This window comes from Lethenteron reissneri, chromosome 23, assembly GCF_015708825.2.
Source record: "Lethenteron reissneri isolate LAM-NWPU_2019-01 chromosome 23, ASM1570882v1, whole genome shotgun sequence".
Classification (NCBI taxonomy): Eukaryota; Metazoa; Chordata; class Hyperoartia; order Petromyzontiformes; family Petromyzontidae; genus Lethenteron; species Lethenteron reissneri.
In genome coordinates this window covers 19,501,843-19,526,408 of record NC_083801.1, presented here as the reverse complement: position 1 = coordinate 19,526,408, position 24,566 = coordinate 19,501,843, and the positions used below count along the sequence as shown (strand labels likewise).

Here is a 24,566-nt window from a genome sequence, read left to right as displayed (position 1 = left end):
TTTAAATGTGGTACTGTATGTCGCATATCCAACTCGCCGTGAACAGACGTACAGGCGGATGTGTGAAATGGTCAGATATGTGAATACCAAGCCGAATGAGCTACACCATGCCCCAACTATGACAACGGGTGTGGGTGATTAAATGTCAAAGCAGATATGCAAATATGTGACTTTGTACTCTACATATAGTTTAATGTTATGGTTTTTACCATTCTAGTACAGTATAACATTATTATTATTATTCAAATAAGGCCAAGGTATCCAAGCAAACTCTAATGGCTGCAGTGTTTAATATTCATGCTGCATTTTCAACACTGCAGCAGCTTAGAGACATCACTAAACAGCAGAGGTGTGGACTCGAGTCATGTGACTTGGACTCGAGTCAGACTCGAGTCATGAATTTGATGACTTCAGACTCGACTTGGACTTGCATAACAATGACTTTGTCCCACCTCTGCTAAACAGTACCCATATTATCTGCTAAAGTGCAAATACTGCACACCTACCAATTAACAGTACAGTAGTAATACATGTACAGGCATCAGGTTCGTAATTTACTTTGTCCTTGTTACAATAATAAACTGTAAATCAGTATGTCAATTATTTTTGACAGGACAACCCAAGTCTCAATAATGTTTTCAAGAGAGCAGCATTGGGATGTTTGACCAGTTCCATGAATGTGTGTAGACTTATGTGGGAGTAAATAGAACCCAGATACATGAAATACTATTTCTAGTACAGAATATATTTGCCATTAGGGATTGTAATTATACAGATGTGTATAAATGCAGTAAGTGTTACCATGTTGTTTTTGTATTCGGCATTAGTGATATAAAAATATATATTTATGCCAAATTAATGGCTTGTCAATCATCGTTAGCCATGGCATCAACCAGAGCCACCGTGATCTCTTGCGGTCCTGCTGTGTTGACAATCCACATAGCAGCTGGACATGAGCCGATTTCAGCGCTCTAACTCCTGGGTGGATGTACTCTCCGTTCGCTTTCCATTCATTTCTTGACTATCACCCCCGTCATCATTCTTGACTGCGCAAGTATTTTTTTCACACTTTTGCACAGATGCCTCGCATCGCGTACACAAACTCATGCGACATGTGCTGTTAGCAAGAAGGGGGGTAGAGGTTGCAAGCGTGACACGCACGGCTGGCTGCCTTCGCCTCTCCCCCAGTTTATATGTTTACACACCACAGCAGGTACTCATTTAAGGCCGAGTCGTCCCAGGGGAGACACAGAGCAAGTTTTATTACAATTCGCCACCGACTTGAAACGTGAATAATCACTGCGGTGGCCGGGTTCCGAACGAGGTCCGTCAACAACTGCACCACCTCCCAACCACGTTTTGTAATACAATTGTGCAAAAGGTTTTGTTTATGTGTGTGCGTGATATACTACGTTGGCAATGGGGCGCAAATAATCAATAAAACCAACACATTTGCCAATAACACGGCCATAAAAGTCAACGAAACGCGGGATATGTACCTCGAATAAACGACGTTTCGGGCAATGTGGCTTCATAGCATTTCGATGGATCTCCATTTCCGTCCAGATTGTATAATGTGCTAAGTATATACAAATATACCGTGTGTGTAATATATATAAAAGTGACAACTTTATCTGGTTAACCTGGATTTCCCGTTATCACCTAACTCCATCTCCACGAGAAGTAACAACACTCACAACGGTAGACAAAGGGCCCTTGCCCGAAACGTCGCCACCGCCACGTGTTCCCTTTTGAGAACACTGTGCTATTGACGGATGTGTGCGTAGTTATTTACGTATTGTAAAGTATTTATCGACGGCTGATGCCAACCACGGCGATGTATCGATGACCCAAAAAAGTGTCGATATTATAATTCGGCGCGAGAGAGACGAGCGGACTTCACACGAAACAAACGCGTTAACTAATGCGCGCGAGGGGCATAAGCAATTCGTTTGAATAGCTTAGCCCAAATGAAAACGGCCGATTTGTGGTTAATTGATAATGTTATTGATCATAATCGATCGCGACTAATCGACGAGGCAGTAGCGGCGACGTTGACGGCCAACTGTAAGTCGTAGTGCGGTTAGGGAGGCCCCGCCTCCTGCTTTTGCGCGTCGACCAATCACAGGCGCCGCTGTCGCGGCTTGGCTCCGCCCTCTCGTTGGCGTTCAGCCAATGGGGCGAGGGAACGCGGTGTGGGCGCTTGTGCGTGCTGGGAATTACAAACGGGGGTGTTGAGGTAAATTGTGCTTTAAAGTCGCGTGAAGTTTTATTTCTTTCTTTCCCAACTTTTAATTGAAAACTCGGTGAGTTAAGTGTAATTGCTTGTGAATGGTACAGCAGGGATTAACCGCGGGCTGACGGACCTAGCGATTGTTTTGTTGATGAAAAAAAAACGGTATTGTATGTTGAGCTTCTTTCGCACCGTACGTATAGGCATTGGTGCTTAATCGAATGTGTTTATGTGTCACTGGTTAAAGACTAACAAGTGTGGTTGAGATGCATTTGTATGCTAGACGCAATGTAAATGTAACGTTACGCTGTTTTACTACCTCGTATCCTCAGCACAAGGTACCGACTATGTCTCGATCTCCCGTGTGAATCGACACAGATGTTCAAGCTAATAACGCGGCTTTTATTATACCGTGCTGGAATCGTGAGGTTGGATAGGGCAAGTAGTAGGGTGTTGAGTCTCGCTCTTTGTTCGGCAAATGTTGACGTCTATTACTGTCCTGCAAACCATTTGCAATGCAATGTGCGTTTTTGTTTTTGTTCACGAAAAATACTTGTGAACGGGCTGAACAAAGAGCGGCGTTTAAACCTCAAAACAGCCTGCAATGTTAAGAAACAACCGAGTGGAGCGAAACAAAAAAAAAACTCCGCCTCTCATTCGCCGTCAATGCAATTCTTAGAAAGTAAAAACAAAAAGGGACGGAACAACTCGGAACCAAACGACGGCGGGGGCGCCTAGCGGTTTGTTTCCCCTCTTGTGGCGGCGATTGTGGGGGGGGGGGACCTGTTCCCCGAAGACGCCCGTGAACAACTACATCCGGCTCGCCGCTCATAAATATCCAACAATTTTTTCCTCTCAAACTCATGAATATTTAAATTTGACTAATTAATATTCATGTTGGAAGAGGGGGGGAGGAGCTTATATTAATATTCATGTGGGTGGGCGGAGCCTATCTAGGCCAACGGCGCGTGCGATGGGCTTTGGTTGTGGGGCGTGTTTTGCCTGGGCGCGTGGGTGGGGGGAGTTTGCGGTGTGAGTGGGCGGGGCTTAACCTCGATGTGGGCGTGTCTTGAGCAAGTGTGACCAATGGGAGGGCGACTCGCGGGGAGGGGGAGGAGCTAGTGGGGGGGGGGGGGTGGCGCGCGAGCGAGTCGCTTGGCGCACGCGGCCCCCGAGGTCGTCAGTCGCGAGCGGCGCTCGCCGTCCTTGGTCGCACACCGCGCGCGCGTGCGGCACATTTATTTTGTTTGTTTCGAAACGAAGCGTCACCCCCACCCACCCACCACAACAATTACGACCGATTTTTGCACGGAAAGGACCGAGGCGAGAGAACGTTGTAAAGCAAAAACATTGGGCACTGCTGAAACGATAAACAGGGGCTTGAAACGGCGTTTACCAAATCGCGTAGAGAACAATCGCAGCGGCTACGGCGCGAGTGAAGAAGGCGGCGCTTTGTGTTGAAATCTGCACGCGGTTTCGGGAAGGGGGGGGGACGACGACTCCGTTAAGCCACAAAGCTGCCGTCGCTACTACTACTACTGCTGCTGTTCGAAGTTGTTTATTTGTAATTGTTTTTTTGTCATTCCACATTTTTTTCGCCTTTGCAGTGCTCAATTTGAATTAGATTTTTTTTTTACAAACGCTCGTGGATCGGAAACCCGCTGGGCACAACAATCGGTCTTACAGGGACGGCCAAAGTGCACGGCTGCCCGGGCAGGAGGGAAAGGGCAGCAGCAGCAGCAGCCTCTGGGGGTCCAAGCCCCCCTGCTGCTGCTTCCAGCTGCTTCAGCCTCTTGGTGCTTACTGCCCTGCTGCCGTCAGCTGCTGGCTGGCTGCTGCTACCTAGTGGCGTGCTGAGTGGTGCCTGCTGCTGTTGCTACTGGGTTCCAGGGTGGTCCCTGGTGCCGCTGTTGGTTCCTCCTCGGACCATGATGTCGCAGGGCCCCCAGAGGACACGCCGAGGCGGCGGGGTGGTGGCCCCAGCCGGTGGCACCTGCTCGCCCACCCCGCCAGGCGCGGGTGGCCCGAGCCGGCCGCAGCCCCTGCGAGCCACTGTGCCCTTCCAGCTGAAGCACGGATCGCCGACCCGCGGCACCGCGCACCCCTCCTCGACGACGCCGGCTGCGTCGTCGTCGTCCACCGCCTCCTCCTCCTCGCCCGCAGCTTCGGCTCCGTCCCCGGCTCAGCCCCAGCAGCCTCCTCCTCCGTCCCCCGCACTGTCTCCGGCTGCCTCCGTGGCGGCGGCGGCTGCGGCGGCTGCGTCGTCGCCGACCCCCCCGTCAGGGTCGGCTTCCTTGGCGTGGGGGGCCGCCGAGCATGGGCGGCTGAGGCCCCGGCGTTCGCCAGAGCACAGGGACTCCCCCGAGAGGCGCAGTCCCAGCTCCCCCGTGTGTAAAGGTAGGCTGGCGAGGAGCGGCGGGCGGGTTGGAAGTGTTGTTCGTGCCACCCCCCCCCCACATGCTCCCACCAGCAACTTGCACAGACGTAAGCAGCATCACCCGCAAGCCCAGACAGGACAACCAATTTGGCCCCGCGTGTGTCTGTGTGTGTGTGTTGGGGAGGATGGGGGGTGGGTGGGGAAAGAGCTTTGTAGCACATCGGATTCGTCCAGTATAAATATGCTGAGGACATAGCGCCACCACCAACTTATATCATCGATCCGCCAGCCGGCACCGACTCCCAACTCTTATCTCTATCGACCACTAAGCGAACCCGCACGCTACCACCTCCTCGACTCACACAAAAAACACGAATTCCATCGACTCCACGCAACAAGCACAACCATAAACAATCGCCCCCCAAACCGCAACCTTCGCAACGCCGCCACCCCCAAACCCAACAACCCCATTTACCAACCTCAAACCCAGACGCGCGCATCAACAAATCCAGCACCGACGACGACGGCGGCTGTCGTCGCTACTTGCCCCCGCGTGTAAGTGTTTGGTGTGAAAGATATACTCTACTGTATACACACGTGCGTTGCAAACAGGCACGGGTTATGCACGAAGGTTCGGGGAAAAAAACCACACCAAACGTGGTTGTTTTATAGACGTTTGCGCGCACAGGTTGTAAACACGCTAGATATTGCATAGTATACGCATTTACTGTGTGTGTGTAGTCGTGCATGGTGAAAGTTAATTTAAACGCGTGCACAACTCGGCATTCGTTCATGCACACGCACAATTTAAGAGGCGGCGGGCGTACGTGGCACTGATGAATAACGTGGGCACATAACGGAAATGCTGCTCTGCGTTGGGGATAATGTGCACGCGTAATGCACACACACACACACAGCACGTACCACTGATACCCGCCCGCGCCAGCCGTACGTGCACTACGGTATTGTGTGTAACACGAACACCTCTACATGCGTACAGAGACAAAGACCCCCTCCCAATCCCGTGTAGCTTTGACAGACTTTTGGGGCAAGTGTTAGCGAGCATCTATTAAAGGCCGGCACGGCACACGAGGGCGGTGGGTGGTCAGAACCACTCCCGGCCGCCTTTGTCTCCCCGTGTGGCGATGTTTACACGTCGCACAAGGTACTCGTTTGTGGCTGAGTCGACCTAGGGGAGGCCCATGACCGGTTCAGATAATCGTCACTCGCGTTCGGTGGCCGTGAGCGGGAATCGAACTCGGGTGGTCGGGTTCGTAGCGCGGCGCGATAATCTGTATACGACCGTACGCATATACACCACCACATGGTAACACGAACATGCACATGCCTGCGTGTACACGCGTTAAAAACCAGGAGGAGTTGTCGGGGGGTAGTAGAGGGGGTCTCCATCGCGTTCCCGTCCCCCCCCCCATAGTGCCCATTGCCGGCAGCGTGAGCAGCTGGCTCTGGTCCCAGGTAGCCCAGGTGTTTAAGAGGAGCAAGGGGGGGGGGGGCCTGCCGGGGTCGGGAATGGGGGTTGTTGCTTATTGCTTTGGGGTTTCGGTCGAGGCGACGACATGCTTTGGGTTCGGTGCTGTTTTTGGATGGGGGTTGGTGGTGGTGGGGCTGGTGGCTGTTGCTGAATGAATGAAGACGTGTAAGTTAAATGGGCACCCCGTGTTATCTCTGAAACTGAGCCTTGCCAATTAGGACGTCGTGCATTGTGTGTGTGCGTGCGTGCTCCTCTTCACTGGCGTGGTGCAGGCCACGGCGTGCCGGCATTCACAGGTGCTCTCTAACAAGCACTTGCCCCAAACAGCCTGTGTAGGTTATACGGGGAGGGGGGGTTCTTTGTCTTTATCTTATTCACATGTCCCTACCGTTCAGCCCCAGCCTTGGAAGCCAAAAGGACTCTGTTTTTGTTACGCCCAAGCTCCCCCCCCCGTCTTTTTTAAAGCGCCCCTCTGCCTAATATCGCACTTAGAGACTGCTGCTGCTGCGACTGTTGATCTCACACATTGTGCTAGTTACCTGCCCCCAACCGCAATGTCTTACCCGCAGCATGTTGTGTAGGCAAGCGGGCTCCTTCTTGTGAAACATATTGCAATAGTTGTTTTTCGTTCGACGAAAGATCGGATCGTACAAATCAATGGGTGAAGAAGAACGTCTGTGAGTGTAGTTCACTGTAAATGCAGCACACGCAGACATGTGTGTGTGTGTTTCACTCGGTTTTCGGGCAAATAATTAACAGCTCCTAATTGTTGATTGAAGGCGGCCTCATATCATTGGGGTTGTTTGACCATATTTTACCACACTGCTCAGTACGGTTCAGGTTTGTGAAGTTGGGGGTATCACTCCCTAATTTAAAATCAGCCGCGGCGGTGGATGTGTCCACCACTGCACCACCACTCGACCCTTGTGCAGTATTATTATTGTATTAACAGCAAGCGTGGTTTATTTAAGCCAGGTGATAGGCCTCAGATATTCTGCAAGTTGCTTGCCTTTTTCTGTAGCTTGTCACTTTTTTGTGAGAGCGTCTTTCAATCTGCCCTACTCGTGTGTGTATGAGTGGCACCGTCACATTACCGTAATGTTGGCACGGTGACGTGAAAATAAACAAGTGGATTAAACAAGAGGTAAAAAAGATACCTCGCATTCCATACAGCAAAAGCAAAGCAGAATTTTATTTTCAGAAGGAAGGAACTCCAAGCACAACCCCCCCTGTCAGTGATTGCAATCAGCTGCAAACCAGCAGTGTTGGTGTGTGTGTGTTAATGGCGAGCTGTGGATATTGCAAAATCGCTGCAAGCGTGTTGTGGTGGGGTGGGTGCAAGTTCATCTTCAGTGGACGGCTGCCAAATCGTGAAAGGGGGTTTGCTTAACGTGTGTGCCCTTGCCTATGTGTCTTTAACAAGAGGAGTTGATGACGAAATGTGACATGAAACGAAGTTACTTTTCTTATACCCAAGAGTTTTCAACAAACATATAATTTGGGTACACGTATTTTTTGGGGTGTATTTTTTATCAATTGTAAAAAAAAAGTTGACCAAGTTATCAAAGTAGTGATCCTTGCTATTAAAACAAATCAAAATGAAAAAAAAATTCCCTTTCCTAGACTGTTAAATATATTAGTATTTTTAATCTGTTATAACAATCTCTAATTCCACACGTTTGGTGGAATGTTGCATTGAAGAGTGATCTTAATTGATCTGCTAATCATTAACGTCTGCATCTGTGAGAGGGGATTCGTGTAATATTTGGACAATATATTTAAAATAAATTGCAGATATGGGCATTTTTGCACATTATTCTGGACATTTGTGCAACCTCCGCCTGTGCCGTCGTGGCGAGATGTTAACTACCTCGCTTGGTACATCCTGACCCAGACATCTGCTGTATATTTGGAGTTTGCATGTCTCTCCCTGTGGTCGCGTGGATTTTTCTCCGGTTTAGAATATTTGGTTGCTATACATTTCCACTTGATAAGCCACTTTGTTGAGCTATCATTTGTGGCTAATTCGCTTCTGAAAAAGAGCAATATAGCTCAGTGGGCTTTACCTGATAAAATAAAAAATAGTTTGGCGATTTATAGACTGATTTCTCACAGCTGGAAAGTTATCAGAATATCGACAGTATGTAATTGTTTTTTTACTTCTAAAGTTTACATTAAATGAAGCATTCCACGTTTCCCTCAAACACGTGAAACATTGCAACTGAGCAGTCAGTACATTGTGGTCACATGAATAACTGTATACAGTTGTCATTGTTGGAAGATAAATCTATAAGATAATTGTGGAAAGTTCTACATTGCTTATGTAAAAGCTTTCCTGTTTTCAGAACCTTCAGTTTCTCATAATTAAATATTGCAATTTTGAACTTTATATTTTTCAAATTAGTATATTTGTATTGCTCTCCTTCATAACTACTCTTGTGATTTGCTTTTGACTCAATTTCAGTTTCATTTATTTGGTACAGCCCTGTGAGCCATTCGGCTCTTTATTTGGGTGCAACCGCAACAAACAAAAACATGAACAAGAAAACATCTTAAAGTGACTATGTACTAAGTGCAAACAGATAATCCAAGAAAAGACAGCAAAATATTGCAAAAAAAGCACCGTGTACACCAACGCTGTGTGCAAAAATTGCAGTGGGATGCAAGTCAAACAACAACAACTACCACAAGACAACATTAAGGCCATCAGTCTAACTCCGTCTACAACAAACAAACATGGCCAAACCAAAACAAGTTTTCGATTTCACCAAAATGAAGCAATGAAGTCTTATCTCACCGACTGTAATGCTGTATAAATACTGTATACATGTCCAAGCTGGAATATAACATTTCTGTCAACTAAATAAAAGCAATTGGTAGCTATAAGGCAATTTAAGAGTTGCCATTAATAGTCCAATGTGTTTAAATTTGCAAAGAATATATAGATCAGGTTAAGTTGAGGAAACCTACATTTGCTGCAATTTATACAGCACGTTTTTCTAAAGTGCATTCCTTCCTCCATTGTGTGAAAGCAAATGGCCCCATGTTTAAAGGAGTCACAACACACCATCTTTAAACAATTGATGTATTGAGTGAAGTAACAGTTGGAAGTGCGCGAATTTTCCCTCAGGCAGGGAGGACCCGCAGATGAAAGTTGTTGAGGAGTGTTAGCCTGCTGCTGCTGCTACTCCTGCTGGGGCCAAGGCTTTTGTGGTATCCTGGAAGCCATTTTGCTTCCAACATCAATGATTCATGCAAATAATTTGGATTATAGCACGAAGAATATGGGACATATAAAACTGTATTGCAGTAGTCACATTGTTCTGTTTTCACTAATGGTTGCCGTACCTATTTTTTGTAATAAAAAAAAATCATTTCCATTTGATATGCCGAGTACAATAACATTTACATCCACGTTAAAATGCATCGGGGTCATGATTGCACAGTCGTGTGTGTGATTAGATGTGCTAGGCCTGGTGTGTTTAAAAAAATATATACTAATAACATGGTACAGTTTATTTGGTATGAGAAATGCAATGAAGGAATTGAATATTATGGCCTATTGCCCCTCTTGTAGAGAAAGTGCAGCCTGCCATTGTTAGTCACCTGCAGGGAACCGCATGTGGTAATATTTTGTCATTAAGTTGTATTAGCACTTGGCTTTATTTCGGCAGTTTTATTGCAGAACTGGGGGGTGGAGTGGTGGCACAGTGGTTAGTGCCTTGTGCTATGAATGCAGCGACCTCAGTTTAATTCCCAGCCACAGCTGACATGAGTGGCAACTGATATCTCAACCTGTCCTGTGCCGCCCCCTTTACCGACCCGCCCTGACCAGCATGGTGAAGTCTGATCAAACGACACCCATTTTCAAAGGCTGTGGAAAGGCCTTCATCCAGCAATGGATTAATGAAGAGCTGTACATTACATGGCAGGACTTATTTTAAATGTGCAAAACTGTGATGAGAATAAAAGAAAAATGAAAATTCAATACCTTTCAAGTTTTTTTTAATGCAAGTGCAGCGATACATTTGATAGAACACCACATGATAATGCGTTCCATTTTGTATTTTCTTTTTTACAGTTGAAAAGAACAAGTTTCAGCATGCGCCTTCGCACATTCGACGTACATCCTCACTGGACACCATCACGGGTCCCTACCTCACAGGACAGTGGCCACGTGAGCTGCCTGGAAGGGGCTCTCCTTGCATGCGCGACAAGTCCACACAGGTGAGTCCCCATCGCCTGCCAGCCGTCACGCTCCCCCCTCTCCCAACTCCTCAAAGCTCTTTTAGCACCATTGAGAGCAAATCTAAAAATGGTCGCATTGCAGAATTTAACTATATATTTTTAGTCAGTTTCACTTACGTTTGTAGACTTTGAAAAGTTATTTTTATGGCTGGATTATGACAACTATTTTTAAGGGGTTGAAAAGTTACTGATTTTCTGTGCCTTTGAAATAGTACATCCGTTCTTCCTTGGATGCTTCCCATGCTTTGAGAAAAAACTAAAACATTTACAGGAATCAGTATGAAGCTTGCTACACAGCATACCAAAAGCATTGACATGTTTGGGCAAGATTGTCAACAAAATACGAATAAAGAAATCAGTTTAAGAAAAACTTTAGGTTCTGGTGGGTGCCAACATGATTAGTGTGCACGCATGCAACGCATGCTTGTGACTATAAGCACATGTGCATGTGGGGTAAGCTTATTTGCCGAGCCAACAGAGCACAAGACATCTTCTGCCCGGAATGCAGTTTTGTAATCACTTTTAACACGATGCAATATTTCAGTTTTTATATGCATGTGTGTGTCTAGAGAATTATCTCCTTCTCACATCGCTGGTTCCAGCAATGTCCCAGTGTAATTATTTCAAAAAAGGTTTGATTCCTTCATATAAAGTCCACACTTTATACAGTATGTAGCAATGGTGAAATCAAGAAGGCGTTCTGTTCCTTACCTAGTTTTTCCTCACAAGTTGCTGGAACTGCTTGTGGTAAATGGTCACGGGTAACGACGGACTGGCTGTGAAGGGATAGAACGTGTTCGAGAGGAGGTGGAGCGATTCGTCTTTCGTATGGCGGATGTAAATGCAGAGCATCAGCTACAATTTCACATTCAGGTTGTCAAGCCAGACAACCGCGTCAGGAGCAGCGGAGTGCATCGCTGTGATGTCTCCTTCATATTTGTGGATCGGGGCATTGCATCGTTTTATGTTGTATGGTCTGTTTTAGATGACCACAGTCGTGCGCAGGAGAATTAAAAAAATTTCATTTGTGCATCAGGTATTCGCATCTGCCATGGTTTGTGCAGATGCGGTTTAGGGGGGACCATGAGTTTCATGGAAGATCAAAACCAGAGATCTTCTGTGTTTGGTCTTTCCCCAAGGTATTTTGTGAGTTCTTTTGAACTCCATTCAGATTTCCATGCTTCATCGGGGTTGAATTGGTATTGTTTAAGATTAGGCGTATGGGTCCAAAATGTGGAGCATTGAGATCAGCTGATGTACAGATGCTGGATGTATTATTTCATCACAGGATCATGAGAGATAGCGGTGGCTTGGGAAGCCTTCATCCAGGAAAAAATTTATCATGGCTGGTGATGCATGTGTGTGGCTCTGTGCATTTGCATGGTGAGTGGTGGCACAGTGGCTAGCTTGCTGCACTATTAACCCGGCGACCCGAGTTTGATACCCGCTCATGGCCAGCAGCGCTGACGGGTATCTTAACTGGTTCTGGGCCTTCCCTTGGTCGACTCAGCCTCATGAGGACCTGTGTGCGATGTGAAAACATCACCACTGGGGAGACAAAGGCGGCCAGGCGTGGTGCCGGCCACCCCACCCCCTTGTGTGCCGTGTTGGTCTTCATAGGTGCTACTTGCTTAACAGCACTTGCTCCAACAGCCTGTCAAGGCTGTAAGGGGGATCTTTGTTACATGTATCTGCACGCAGGTATTTGTGCTATTGGCGTCGCTTGTTATAGTTTATGAACATCTCGCAAAATTGTTCATGTATCCTCATGTACAAAGTTATTCGGATAGTAGGATAGAACCTAGGAATCCCCCAACAAAATTTTGCCTTTCCTTAATTAACTGTTACCAGATGCTTAGTTTCAGTTTTATTTGCACAAGTTGGACTACGTTCAGAATGTGGTGCTTTTATTTTGAAATGTAACCCTTGCAAATAACAAGCAGTCAATATTTCTTCTGAACCTTATTTGAGAATGAGTCTACTGACTCATGTTTGCAATGATCATTGTATCAGGTGTCATGCTTGTAAGCGTCACCTTCACATGTAAAATACTTTAATACCTGGATGGTTGTGAAGGTCAATACCGAGGAACAGTATTAAGGCCCTGAACCCAATTGCTCAAGTGCAGAGCATTGGTGCGGTGTGACAAGTATCTTCAAAGCATTGTGTCTTGGCTTAATGCAAGACAGCATTACATTTCGTTAGAAAACCATGTTACAAAGAAGTGGAAATGTTGTTTTCAGTTGCTTCACAAATACATTTTTGGTGGTGTTTATAGATTATATTTGCAAGTCCCCACACCATTATGTGAAGCCTTGTCAAGACTTAATTTTACACAAAACAATCCTATCAGGTTCACATATCCACATTAACAATTAGCATGTTAATAGCCATTTTTATGTATTTCCTGAGTGATTAGTAATGCACTCATTACTTTTTGTTTATGCACCAGTGCACTTTTTATTTACATTTTCTTGCGGGGCTCCATATTGAGCCATTGTAAGTGAATTTCTATTTCTATTGTTGTTAGCTTGTGCATGGTTATATATACGTATACATGATATTATATATACGGATACATTATATTTCTCTCCCTATCTCTCCCAAACCACAATTCCCACCTGCACAATTTTGGAATCGAATTGCAAGCTATTGAGGTTTTCTGCAACGCTATCATATTTAAATGCTCAAATGTTTGCAGTTTGACCTAACATGTCTCAATAAATGTCCTTCAATTGAAACGATGTGACAGTGGTCGCACATGATCATGGTTGTAATCCATTGCGGTGCCCTGTTAAATAGCATACAAAAATAAAATTATATTTGTGATCACTACTACCTGAATGTATATACAGTAATTCAATTTGCACCAGACGTGTTAACCACTTCACTCGCTCTCTATCTTTTGTAGTATTTGTCATTGTCATAAACAGTAATTACAGTACAGTATAACTTTAAGTCATTTGCGAGTGTAGTTGTGATTGGTATAATTATTTATCGTAAATTACAGTTACAATGTTGCTGCAGTCGTTAATTGGTATGAGTGGTTTTAATTAGAAATGGGCTGCCCAATTACAGAAGTAATCGGTTACTTTGCCGATTATTGGCTCGATTCCTCAACTGCTTGGAACACATTCCTGCGGAGGGAGCTGGTAGGAACGTTGGATTGCTCGGTCAACGACGGCGTGGTGTATTCCGCAAATATGCCCGACTGAGGGCGGGCACAAGCCGGCGTGAGTAGGTTAAACGTTGAGTTTTATAAGGGCGCCATGGGGTGACCAGCCCCTCCCCACCCAGCCCCTTCACACCCTCCCCTCCCCACCCAGCCCCACCCTCCCCACCCAGCCCCTCCACACCCTCCCCTCCCCACCCAGCCCCACCCTCCCCACCCAGCCCCTCTCCACCCAGCCCCACCCCTCCCATTTTAGGATGCACGACGGACGGACACAATAATCCCCTGTGGGCTGGTGTAACCAGGAGGTTCCTACCAGTATAACATGAAAATAGTTGGGTTAAAAAAATGTGTCACCTGTCCCCCCCCTCATATGTGTGCCACTGGTTGGGAGGTGATAGATTGGGGTCTTGGTAATGTCTTTGGTATTATCAGCCGCATGTGGCTTCTCAGGGTTTTTTTCCTGACTTCGGGAGTAATTGATAACAAAATAAGTAGTGGATTCAAATTTTTAGTCGATTAATCATCGACTACTTGTTCGAGCTCTACCATTACTGTAATAAACTATAGTATATCTGCATTTGTTAATTGCTATAATAGTTTTAATATTAATAATAATTATATTGCCCTCGTTATTACTGTATTAAATTGAGATTGCAGCAGTTAATTGTGATAATAGCAAGTAAATAATAACGTTGACAACTTGATTAAGACGAAGAAAATAAATATGGTCACGAACCTTTTATTTAAAACACTGTTGGTCTCTACAAGTTTCTAAATTCACACTGCAACAATGCTTATGATCAGCATTGCAGTTAATTGCTGTTATAATAATGATTTATTTTTGATAGGTTACCCCTCGAAGCGCTCTACACGTGATAAGTGACTTTAATCTTATCTTAAATATTTTAAAGGGCACTCTGCACTGGAAGCCATCTCGTTGCTGCACAAGGTGATGCAGCACCTGGCCTCTGAGCAGGCATTAATTTTCCAGTAGGAGGTGTTAATTGCGATGTGCAATTTTAATAGAGTAATTTGCGGGTAATTATCGATCTGTAACAAAATTATGATCATGATGACGGCACACAATGACCAACTAATTTCAAGCTGCTGTATGGAAACAATGGGCATATTCATTTTTATCGATAAAAGGCAGTTGGTCATAGGCAGGGTGTAACTACATAGTCTCGAGCGAGGACTTAAGCTGGGGCACCGAGTCGACACTACACATCACATCACGGGTGGTCTGAGTTCCAGACCCTTGGGGCAGCAGAGGGAAACGAACAAACTCCCACTGAGCGAATGTTGACTTGGAGAATCAACACAAAGCCTTGATTTCTGGAGTAGAGAGGGCATGTAAGAGAATTGAGTGAGATGAGAGGGGAGAGATTGGTAGGGGCGATTCCATGGAGGATCTTGATGGGATTTTAGACCATTTGGAGCTTGGAGATCATGAGATATTTGTGGAGGCTATAGAGAGTTGCAATAGTTTATTCTGGATGTGATGAATGTGACAGTAATGCGACGAATAATCTATGTATATAAAATAGCTATTTGCAGCCACTCCATTTTAATAACTGCGTCACACACACTGTCCAAAGTCAACTTTAAAGCGACATTGAACATTATGATAGGGTCAAAAACGCCCCAAACCATCCTGTAGGTGTAGCTGCCTTGTTACAACTATAAACGTGGCAAAATGTTTACTAATTGTGTTGTACATGCAGTTTTGTGATTGTTTTTATTCACCTGTAACAGATGTTGAAGCTCATTAAAACACTATTTAGTTTCCTCTAATAAAAAATTCTAGTCGTAGATTTTGCATCTCTGTGCCATATATATTTATACGTAATGGAGTCTGAACCAATAATACTTAGTCGCTCAGAACTATAGAGGGCTATGGTTTATTTGAACCTTTAAACGTCCTGAATCAAATTCCACACATCGAATATTGAGTTTGGCCTAACTTGACCACAGTAATATTCTTTGTACTAGATGCCCTTTGTTCTCTCGTGCTCTCTCTCGGGCCAGACTATATGGAAAGCGTGCAACTTGCTTTGGTAATCCATCTGATTGTCCTGGTTGCAACACAGCATAAAGTAAAAAGGATGTGTAGAAAAAAGCCACCATATGGTATAATAGGCATTGCCCATTGCTTTCTTGTTAATTAAAAGCAATAGAAACTTGTTGAAACTTGAAAGGTTGCATTTAATTTCATGTTAACAGAAGCAATTAGGTTTTTTTTATCCAGACCACAGTCATTCATCAAAGTCTGGGCAAGCTGAAAGTACTTCTTCAAAGATAAAATTGAACAGTTTGCAACGTTTAGTCGTATATATAACATTTTCGTTCTCCGTGTTATTTCTAAACAATGCACATATTCCAAGCAGTTTGCCGATATCATCTACACAAAGCTTTAATTTCACCACTGATTAAATATGTAATTTTATTTTGATATAAGTTGCGTCTAACTTTTAAAACATTTTACTTTCTGCATCTTGCTCGACAATACATAAGTTGAACTCTTTTTAGATACACTGACTGAATAGCTGAAAGTATATGTTGCTTAAGGATTGTATAAATATATACAATAGAAAACATTTTCTTCAATGCTTAATTGGTTTTATCGAGCATTGTTATGTGTGCCTAGGCTTCAATTCGGAAGCCAAATGGAGATATTCTGTGGAGATGTCTTACTGTGTCTCACTGTTGTTAACAGTTGCTTTTAGTTGGGTCTTTAAGAGACCTTTGGAACATTTTTTATCAGTTTCAATTCTAAGTGGAATCCAAAACCTTGGAAAATACTTTCATATTCTTCAACACTAGTGGCCATGAAGCCCATTACACACACCTGGAGTCAGCAAAATTTGTGCTAATTAACCTTGTTTGTGATTTGTCCCATGTCTATTCCCTTGTTGGTGCATTGTATATTTTGGTAGCCTTGTGTGGTGTTTTTTGAAGGCATGTTCTCTCTCAGCCATAATGCTTTTTTTCCCAGATGTTGGCCTTTGTGCATACTGTTGACAGGCTTGGTAGCAGCACCCGCAGTTACTGTGCTTGTCATGAAAAGGCAAAACTAAAGGCATGACTTTTAAGCAACTGCCAAGGTACAAAACAGTGCCTGACTAAACTTGACCTATAGGCACAGTGCACCCCAAGGCGTTTGATTTAACTTCCTATCACGCTATTAATGGTGAGTAGGTTTATTTTGTTTGTTTTACATTTGCATCGCTTAAAAAGTGTACATTTTACACTTGATTCGATAAGAAATGTCCCCTTTCTAAGATGCAATCATAATTAGGCTTGAATTCTTCATTAAAGCTTGTTGGGGGTGACCAAAACAATGTGAATTTAGTGAGTGTTTACTGTGACCTGCAACTTTATTCATCCTTTGACAAAATGTGTACATTTTTAAGGAGTAAGTTTTAACATAATGGAGATTATTTCGATAAGAATCTAGTTACAGTGAAATTCTTTGGTAAACTGATGCTAAGAAGCTTTTGAAGGAACTTTCCAGATTAGCATTTGAAAGGAAAAAAAATTACAGAATAAATCTCAGGCAAATATTAAATGTATCAAACTGCTGAGACACAGTTCTGGGTTGGCACATGCCATATTGTTTTAGAAACCAACTACTTTGCATTTCATTTATAATATACCCTAGTTCACACTGCCTTTACCCGCTTGTACATTGATGTCACATGAATGGAGGTTTGGCCGGAAGGAAACTATTACTTTTTACATATATCTTTGCACAATTATAAAATGGTAAACCACTTCTCAATGTTAAACGTAACCGAATATTTTTTAAAATCTGCACTCAAGCAGAATTCAGTTCTTTGGGATGTGGACATGAAGGTGTCACCACTGCACAGCCGTAGAAAGTTTGGCACCAGTGCCAGGCACATGCCATTCATGCTGCCCGTGTGTTTGCTCTTCCCTTTCTTGGACTGTAAGAATTTTAAATAACTACAGCTTATTGGTATTCAAAGGTCTTGCATATAAAACGGATGCATTCAGTTTATAAAAGTGTGTGCTCATAAAATGCATGCTTATATAATCCGAGTGCATTAACATGCATGATGAGCATACTTAAAGGATTCCGTGGTGAGTATTGTCCAGCACTCTGTTGAAAGCCCTGTGTCATTGATGGAATTTCTAGATTCCTATGGCAGGAACCGTTCTCCTCAAAAGAGAACCACTGCTGTCTTAATACAAAGTGGTACTAATTTTATCGACCTTAGAAAGGATGTTGCCTTAAGTTTAACCCTGAACCAGCATTTGAACAGTGATTCTAAGTTGAGTGTTCTGCCCTCTGCACCACCTAACATACCAATAACGTCTCTCCAAAACTTCCCTGTGTTTATGTCCTGTGTGTGTGTGTGTGCATATTTTATACTGGAATGCAAATCCAGGCACGCATTCTCAATGACCAACTCATTCATTGATTACAGTCTTTAAAACTTTTACACGTCGCTCTAATACATGCCTTTACATGTGCAGAAGCGCACCGTGTAGGGTCTTGAAATATATATAATTGCATGCATATGAAGGTAAATAGAGACACATTTGACCGCAAGGACTGAGTAAAGATCATTGTGAACTCGCCACTAATCGCTTCCCGTAGAAAGAGAAAATGACACGCATAATACGTTGATAATTATCAAATTGTACTGCAGTGTAGCAATGGGCTGCCCACTGCAGTGAGAGAAAAAAAGGTTTGACCATATGGACCGTTGCCTCGTCTTGTGCTGGCTGCTGGGCCCCTCTGTGCGTAAAGGCTCTTTTCCAAGCCTTACACTTCTATAATGCAATGCTTGTTGCTGTTGTTAAAAACAAAAAACATAATTCTCAATTACCGTTATATACCAAGCACTGACATGTGTGCCTTTAAGATACGCAAAAGGGTTAAACGGATTGGGTTTTTAACGAATTTAGCTTTATTACATTGATGGACCCTCATCAGAACCGGTGTTATGTTAATGTGCATACACACTAGCTTTCATAAGTATAATATGGGCATGCAGGCATAGGCACTTGGTAAAAATATTTTCCTATGGGGCAGAAATGTTATTTTTAATGGAAATATGTTTTTTTAAGTCGTAATTTTTTTTACGTCCAAAAATTAGAGAGTGCAGAGTGGGCGGTAGATCGACATGTTTGTGTATGTGCATTTATGTTGAACTTCTTCCGCACCGTACGTAGCCAACCGCGCTAATCGGAGGTGCGGGGGAAGGGCAACAAACTGAACACAAAAAGCAGTTCTAAAGAAACGAGTTTTCAATCTAGTTTAAAAAGTGCATAGCTCCAATGGCTTCCAAATATCAGAAGGAAGAGCAGTGACCGTCTGATGGCTAGCCAAAAAGCTGCTGCGAGGATGACATGGCTAAGGGCACGGGTTCACCGATTGCATCAGTCGACCACGTGCTCCACTCGTGCCCTTGCCGCGTTTGGATTTGGGAGGTTCTGCTGTATTCTCCGGGTTCTTTGAGTGCAAGGTGGTAAACTGGTTTGAGGGCCAAGCTCTCACCGATGCATGCAGGTGTGATGATTGTCGATCTACGGTTGTGTCTTGGATACCGTGATGTGTGAATGCGTATTTTTGTATGTATGTATGTTGAACTTCTTTTGCACCGTACATAACCAAACGTGCGACTCGGAGGTGCGGGGGAAGGACAACAAACTAAACTCATAAAGCAGTTTTAAAGATTAGTGAACAGTCCTTGGAAAATTGTAATGCTGATTGCTTGAAGACGCCGCACGATTGCGGTACTGATTGATGGTGGGCGTATACCGTATTAATAATGACGATTTGTTTTTGATTGTGGCTCTTTATACACCTGAGTATCTCGGTGCGCTTTGCGTCACATCTCATCTGAAAACATTTCAAAGTGAACCCCCAGTGGCAGTTATCCATGTTGGCACAAGGTGACTCGGCACCTGCCCTGCAAGCGGACATTCGTCTGCCAGTTGGGGGCGATGGTTGCCAGGTGTAAATGTCCAATTGAGCAATTAGCGGATATGTATTTTAAGTACTTCAGAGGAATTCTGTTTGCCATGAATGTGTACCCCATGATATGCACCGTTTGATCCAGTGAAAGCTTCACTGAACCGGTGGAAGAATACTCCCAATGTGTGCCATTTATCAGTTCTGTTTTTCACCGTCTCTGCTCATACAGAAATGCTTCGCCATGTGGCACAGCTGATCTTTGTGCAAACTCTTTCACATGGCGGCTGCTAAAACACCGCTGCTGGTGCTGACTTGGTATAAGCTCCATCTGGGCAAATACACTTTTTTATTATTCAGTTGAATCCCCTCTGACAAAATGGAGACTCGTTTAATGTACTGGTGGCCAGCTTGTGTAGAGATTATACATGCAGTGTAAATGAGCACGCAGGTCTTTTGTGGGATGTTCACAGCCAACTAATCGAATTGTTTGATATTTTTCCTTGTCAAGCTCATTCATTCGCACAGCCACACCTACTGCAGGCAAACTCGGGCTTGCTCATCAATCGCCCTCGTATGCTTTGATAATTGAGAATTTGCCTTGGCCAGTGCTTTTATGAGCTCATTTTAAAATAATCCCACATGATTTTTAGTTTGTGTATGGACACGAAAGAATAAAACCCATTTATTATGTTTAAGACATCGGTGTGTATTCACATCTTTTTTGAAAATTGCTAAATATGTGCAATTAAGGTAAGGAATCTATTTCTAAAAAAGGGTTATTTTTGCGACTGTAATATTGTATGTATGTTATGCTGATTGCAATTGATCTGTAGTAGTCCATATCATACTAACTGTGAATAATTTAATCATACTATTTGAAAATCAGTAAGTACATTTGAATCTTCTTGCCAATAATGCATACCTGTTTTTTATAACTTGCAGTGATTTAAAATAAATGTTTTTGATGTCCTACCTTCAATTTGTTTTGCTTTCAAAGATCCAACTATTCCGTGCATCTATGTATGTACGTTGAACTTTCTTTCGCGCCATACGTAGCCAACCATTCTAAATCGGTGGTGTGACATACAACATCTTTGTTCTTTTTGAAGATTGTAATTTGCGGTTGCAGTAAAACAGCCAGGTATTGCAGGGCCGAGGTGGCACGGGCCAAAAGAGATGTGGAATAAATCACGCAGATTTTCCGTGAAAACATTTCAATATGTACAGCATGAAAAGCCACATGCGTAGCTTGCAAAGTTTAGGCATTTCCTGTGTTATTTTACGACCTCGCTGGATATTTTGCTGGAATCCTGATAATTTGGCTTCAATTCAGGTGTTATTTTGTAAGAATGCCCATTTCAAATTAAATACACCTCCCACCCCCTCCCACCCCGGCAGGTCTGTCCACAAGTGTTTTGTGCGCGCTTTGCATTTAAAACAAGTCAGGGAGAGACTTCTTTGCTCCCCATAACTCTTCACACACAACAGCCACCCAGCAGCAGCGACGATGGTGCGAAAGCTGTGCACGATGTCCCAGTGAAATGCGACGCAAGTTTAATTTTCATCTCGTGTTTTGAATGTTTTTGAATGCATTTTTTTTGTGTGCGTTCGATGTCAAAACAGGAAGCGTATGAATAATTACATGAATGTATTTTTGTTCTCAATGTTTTAAAGACTCCAAGTTCTTGGACGAAAGATTCTTCTGAGAAGAAAAAAGGCTCGCACAAACGTTCTGCATCTTGGGGAACCTCAGACCAATTAAAAGAGGTATGCAATCATAATGAATCATACAAATATCATTCAGTGTTTGTCATTAAGAAAATAGAGTAATAGGTAATCAAATAATTCAACTTTTTTAGATAGGTCAATAATAGTTGTGAAAATTATTTACTACTTCATTAGCCAACTAAGTTGTTTTCCTCATGTAATCTCATGCATATTTAGAAACTACTGGTGATATCCAAAGCTATGACACTTGGATGTGCAAGGCTGAAGGCTATATAGGACAGTACGTAATCCGCAGATGTCTCGCATAGTTCGATAAAATGTGACCGATTGTCTAGAATTTAATTGCTTTTCACACTCCATCATTGGTTTCAATACTACACTTTTGTTATTGAGTTTAGAAGTTAATTACACACTGATAAATGATTGCCTACATTTTTGTTGGCAGCATGCTATAGTCGACTGTTTAATTAACTATGTCACCGATTTAAATGTCTTTGACTTACAGTTTTCCAAGTTTTCACTCAATCCCTTAAGTTCTCAGCCATACACATGAGTTGCTGATCTTTTGAAACATAACAAGAAGAAAATAGATGTATTTATCACAACCGTATATATTTTCACTAATTAAGCTATGATTTAAATATGTTATTCATGCGGTAACAAAGTTTTTTTAGTATATATTACCCATCTCCTTTTTATTTTAGGAGATAAGCCGGAAATGTTTATGCAGTGAATTTATATAATGTCTTTTAATAAATTGTCACGCATAGTCAGCAAAGGAACGTTGCGCCAATAGTGTGACCTCTTGTAAAAAAACATTAGAATCAAGAGATTTTTATCATTGGAAGCATTTAATGTACATTCCTTACATGTTCTTAAATGAGCACTCTAGCATTTCATAATCAAATTCAGCATGGAATTGTTTTGTCAGTGCCACGAGCACTTATAGCAAACACTAAATCATAAGCATAACTTCTCTACTCTTTGGTTCTTTCGGTAAAGTCACGTAGGTAAAAATAATAAAAGTTGCTTCTGGCTGTGGTGGTCTCACCTGATGACGAGCGCTTGTGTTGCGCCCGAAACGTCGTGATTTTTTTTTTCACTTTTATTATTTTTTTACCTACGTGACTTGACCGAAAGAACCAACGAGTATGGATCCTTGCAGTCATGAAAACTTCAAATCTAGAACGTAACTTATCTGTCTACACATGAAGGAGAAAAATATGTTATTCCATCAGCCTCTTGGCTTGCTGACCAATGTTTTCCAGCAGCATTAATTCTAAACTTATTTGACCTTCTGGGTCAGAAGCCCAGTATGTCAGGGACCTGTCCATAGAATTGGTCTGAAATATTTTAATTTCCAGTTAAACCTATTCTTTCTAAGTAATTGAATGCAATGCACCGCATATAGCAACTTTATTATAGTTAACTAAATGTGCAAGTGACGTCATGCATGCTCACAAGATCACTAATAATTGCGGTAATGCGCTTGATGTCACTTCATGATATGGCTGGTTGTACTGGTGCATGTTTGAACGCGTGTGTGTTTGATGGGTCACAGACGATATGCGGTGTTATCACGTGCTCCTCATTCCTCCTCCCCTTCTACAAGTATATGGCAGCAGTGCTCAATTAACTCTGGCTTATGAACAAACCAGTTGAACGTTTTTTTAGACAAAACTAGTATGGGGATTCGAGTGGGGGGGATTGCAATTCTGCATTGGCTGTGGTGCAAAAGCACAGATGACAACAAAAACACATGTGTCAATAAAACTGTGCCCTAAATTTAACTTATTTTTGCAAATTAACTTTCACTATCAAGAAAGGCCATTGCCTGAAGCGTTGCCTATGTTGTTTTTAATTTATTTTGATAAAGAGTGCCCAACTTGCAATTGAGACCAAGATGATGGCATAATGTATTTTGGCTGTGGACTCTATCGAGGTACAGATCGATCCACTAGTGGATGAACTTAGTCGAGTCTCCCTGCTTCTGGTTTTAAGTCTTCTGTCAGTGGGGTTGTGCTGTGTGCCACTGGATTTGTGATCCCTACTGAATGAGGAACTGGTGCACAGTTGTTTACGTTGATATGAAGGTGCACAATTCACAATGACCACATGTTAACAATTTTAGCTATTAGCTTCATCAAGTTTTTTGTGTCTGTTTGCTTGCAATTTTCACTTTAAAAACAGCCTTTGACTCAACAAAAGCACAGGTTACGTAGGTACAAAATGTAATCGGTCCCAATCAAACCTAAACATTATTCACATTAACAAGAATTAAGAGCTATCTGCATTGAACTAGTGTTTACATTATTACACTTGAACGGCTAGGTTATTACTTCTCAAATGTTTCCTCTCACTTTGTTATTGTCTGCTTATTTGTGCGTACTTGTTTTTAATACCAAATGTGACGTGAAAGAAAGTCACATTACAATTGGCCTATAGTTTATTATGGAAATAGGATCTTTTTTTGATTAACTTTGCTATTTTTAACTTGAGTAATAATAAAATGAATTACTTGTAAGTCAATGTTGAGTTTGGAAAATATTACCAACTGCTGAGGTAAAGCGATTTTAAATATTGTTCCTTCTGATAACATAACAGTGTGCCTATTTATACATGTGTTTTCCTGCATATAGGAACATTTTTACTTGTGTTTATTCCTTGTAGAAGCTTGTATTTTCATTTTAAATGTAATTCATATCCTACCCAATAATATGCACACACATTTATGTAAGTGCGTTGCATATTGTTTTCACATAATGTGGTATTTTAAAATTGCCCCTTGTTGCCCCGAGCTATGAGGGCTGCAATGTATGCTTTTGCGGAAAAAAATACAGTACTTGTAAAATACTTAAAATGCAGTCTAGCTCAGCATGGTGAAATATAACGACTCATCACAAACGTTTCATAAAATTTGTACCGTATGGTGAGTTTTGATAAGTCTGGAAATTATGCAAAACGAATGTGTACTTTTATTTATTATCTACTCTTGGTGTACTTTATCATAATCAAAACCGCATATGCAGGGTTTGTTTACAGAATGGCTGGGTTCACGCTTGCAAAATAATCACGTAATTGGCTCGAATAAGTAATAACACAGTGTGTGAGAATTTGACGGCTGACATTGCATTTGATGAACGAGGACAAAGCTTGCTTTTGGTGTGCATGGGTTTACACTTTCACCATTTATTTGCCAAGCTTATGAACATGTCTCCAAAAAATATATCAGTTTGACATGCTACATCTGCTGTGGTGATAAATACTCGGGCAAAAATGTGGAAGCAGACTGATTTATGTTTACTGCTATAAAGTAAAGTTCAGCCCCATTGTTATCTCCTTAAAATATGTGCTTAAAATCTTACA

General features: G+C 42.8%; 1 protein-coding gene across 1 annotated transcript in view; it reads left to right on the top strand.

Annotated features, from left to right (window-relative positions):
- Positions 1-2,250: 2,250 nt before the first annotated feature.
- The window catches only part of LOC133346163 (protein FAM117B-like), a 34,789-nt gene continuing 12,473 nt past the window's right edge, over positions 2,251-24,566 (top strand). Inside the window, exons 1-4 of the mRNA XM_061557618.1 lie at positions 2,251-2,306; positions 4,124-4,630; positions 10,184-10,329; positions 21,147-21,239. Coding sequence (XP_061413602.1) covers positions 4,162-4,630; positions 10,184-10,329; positions 21,147-21,239 — 708 coding nt within the window. The 5' untranslated portion in view covers positions 2,251-2,306; positions 4,124-4,161. The remainder of the gene's footprint in view (positions 2,307-4,123; positions 4,631-10,183; positions 10,330-21,146; positions 21,240-24,566) is intronic.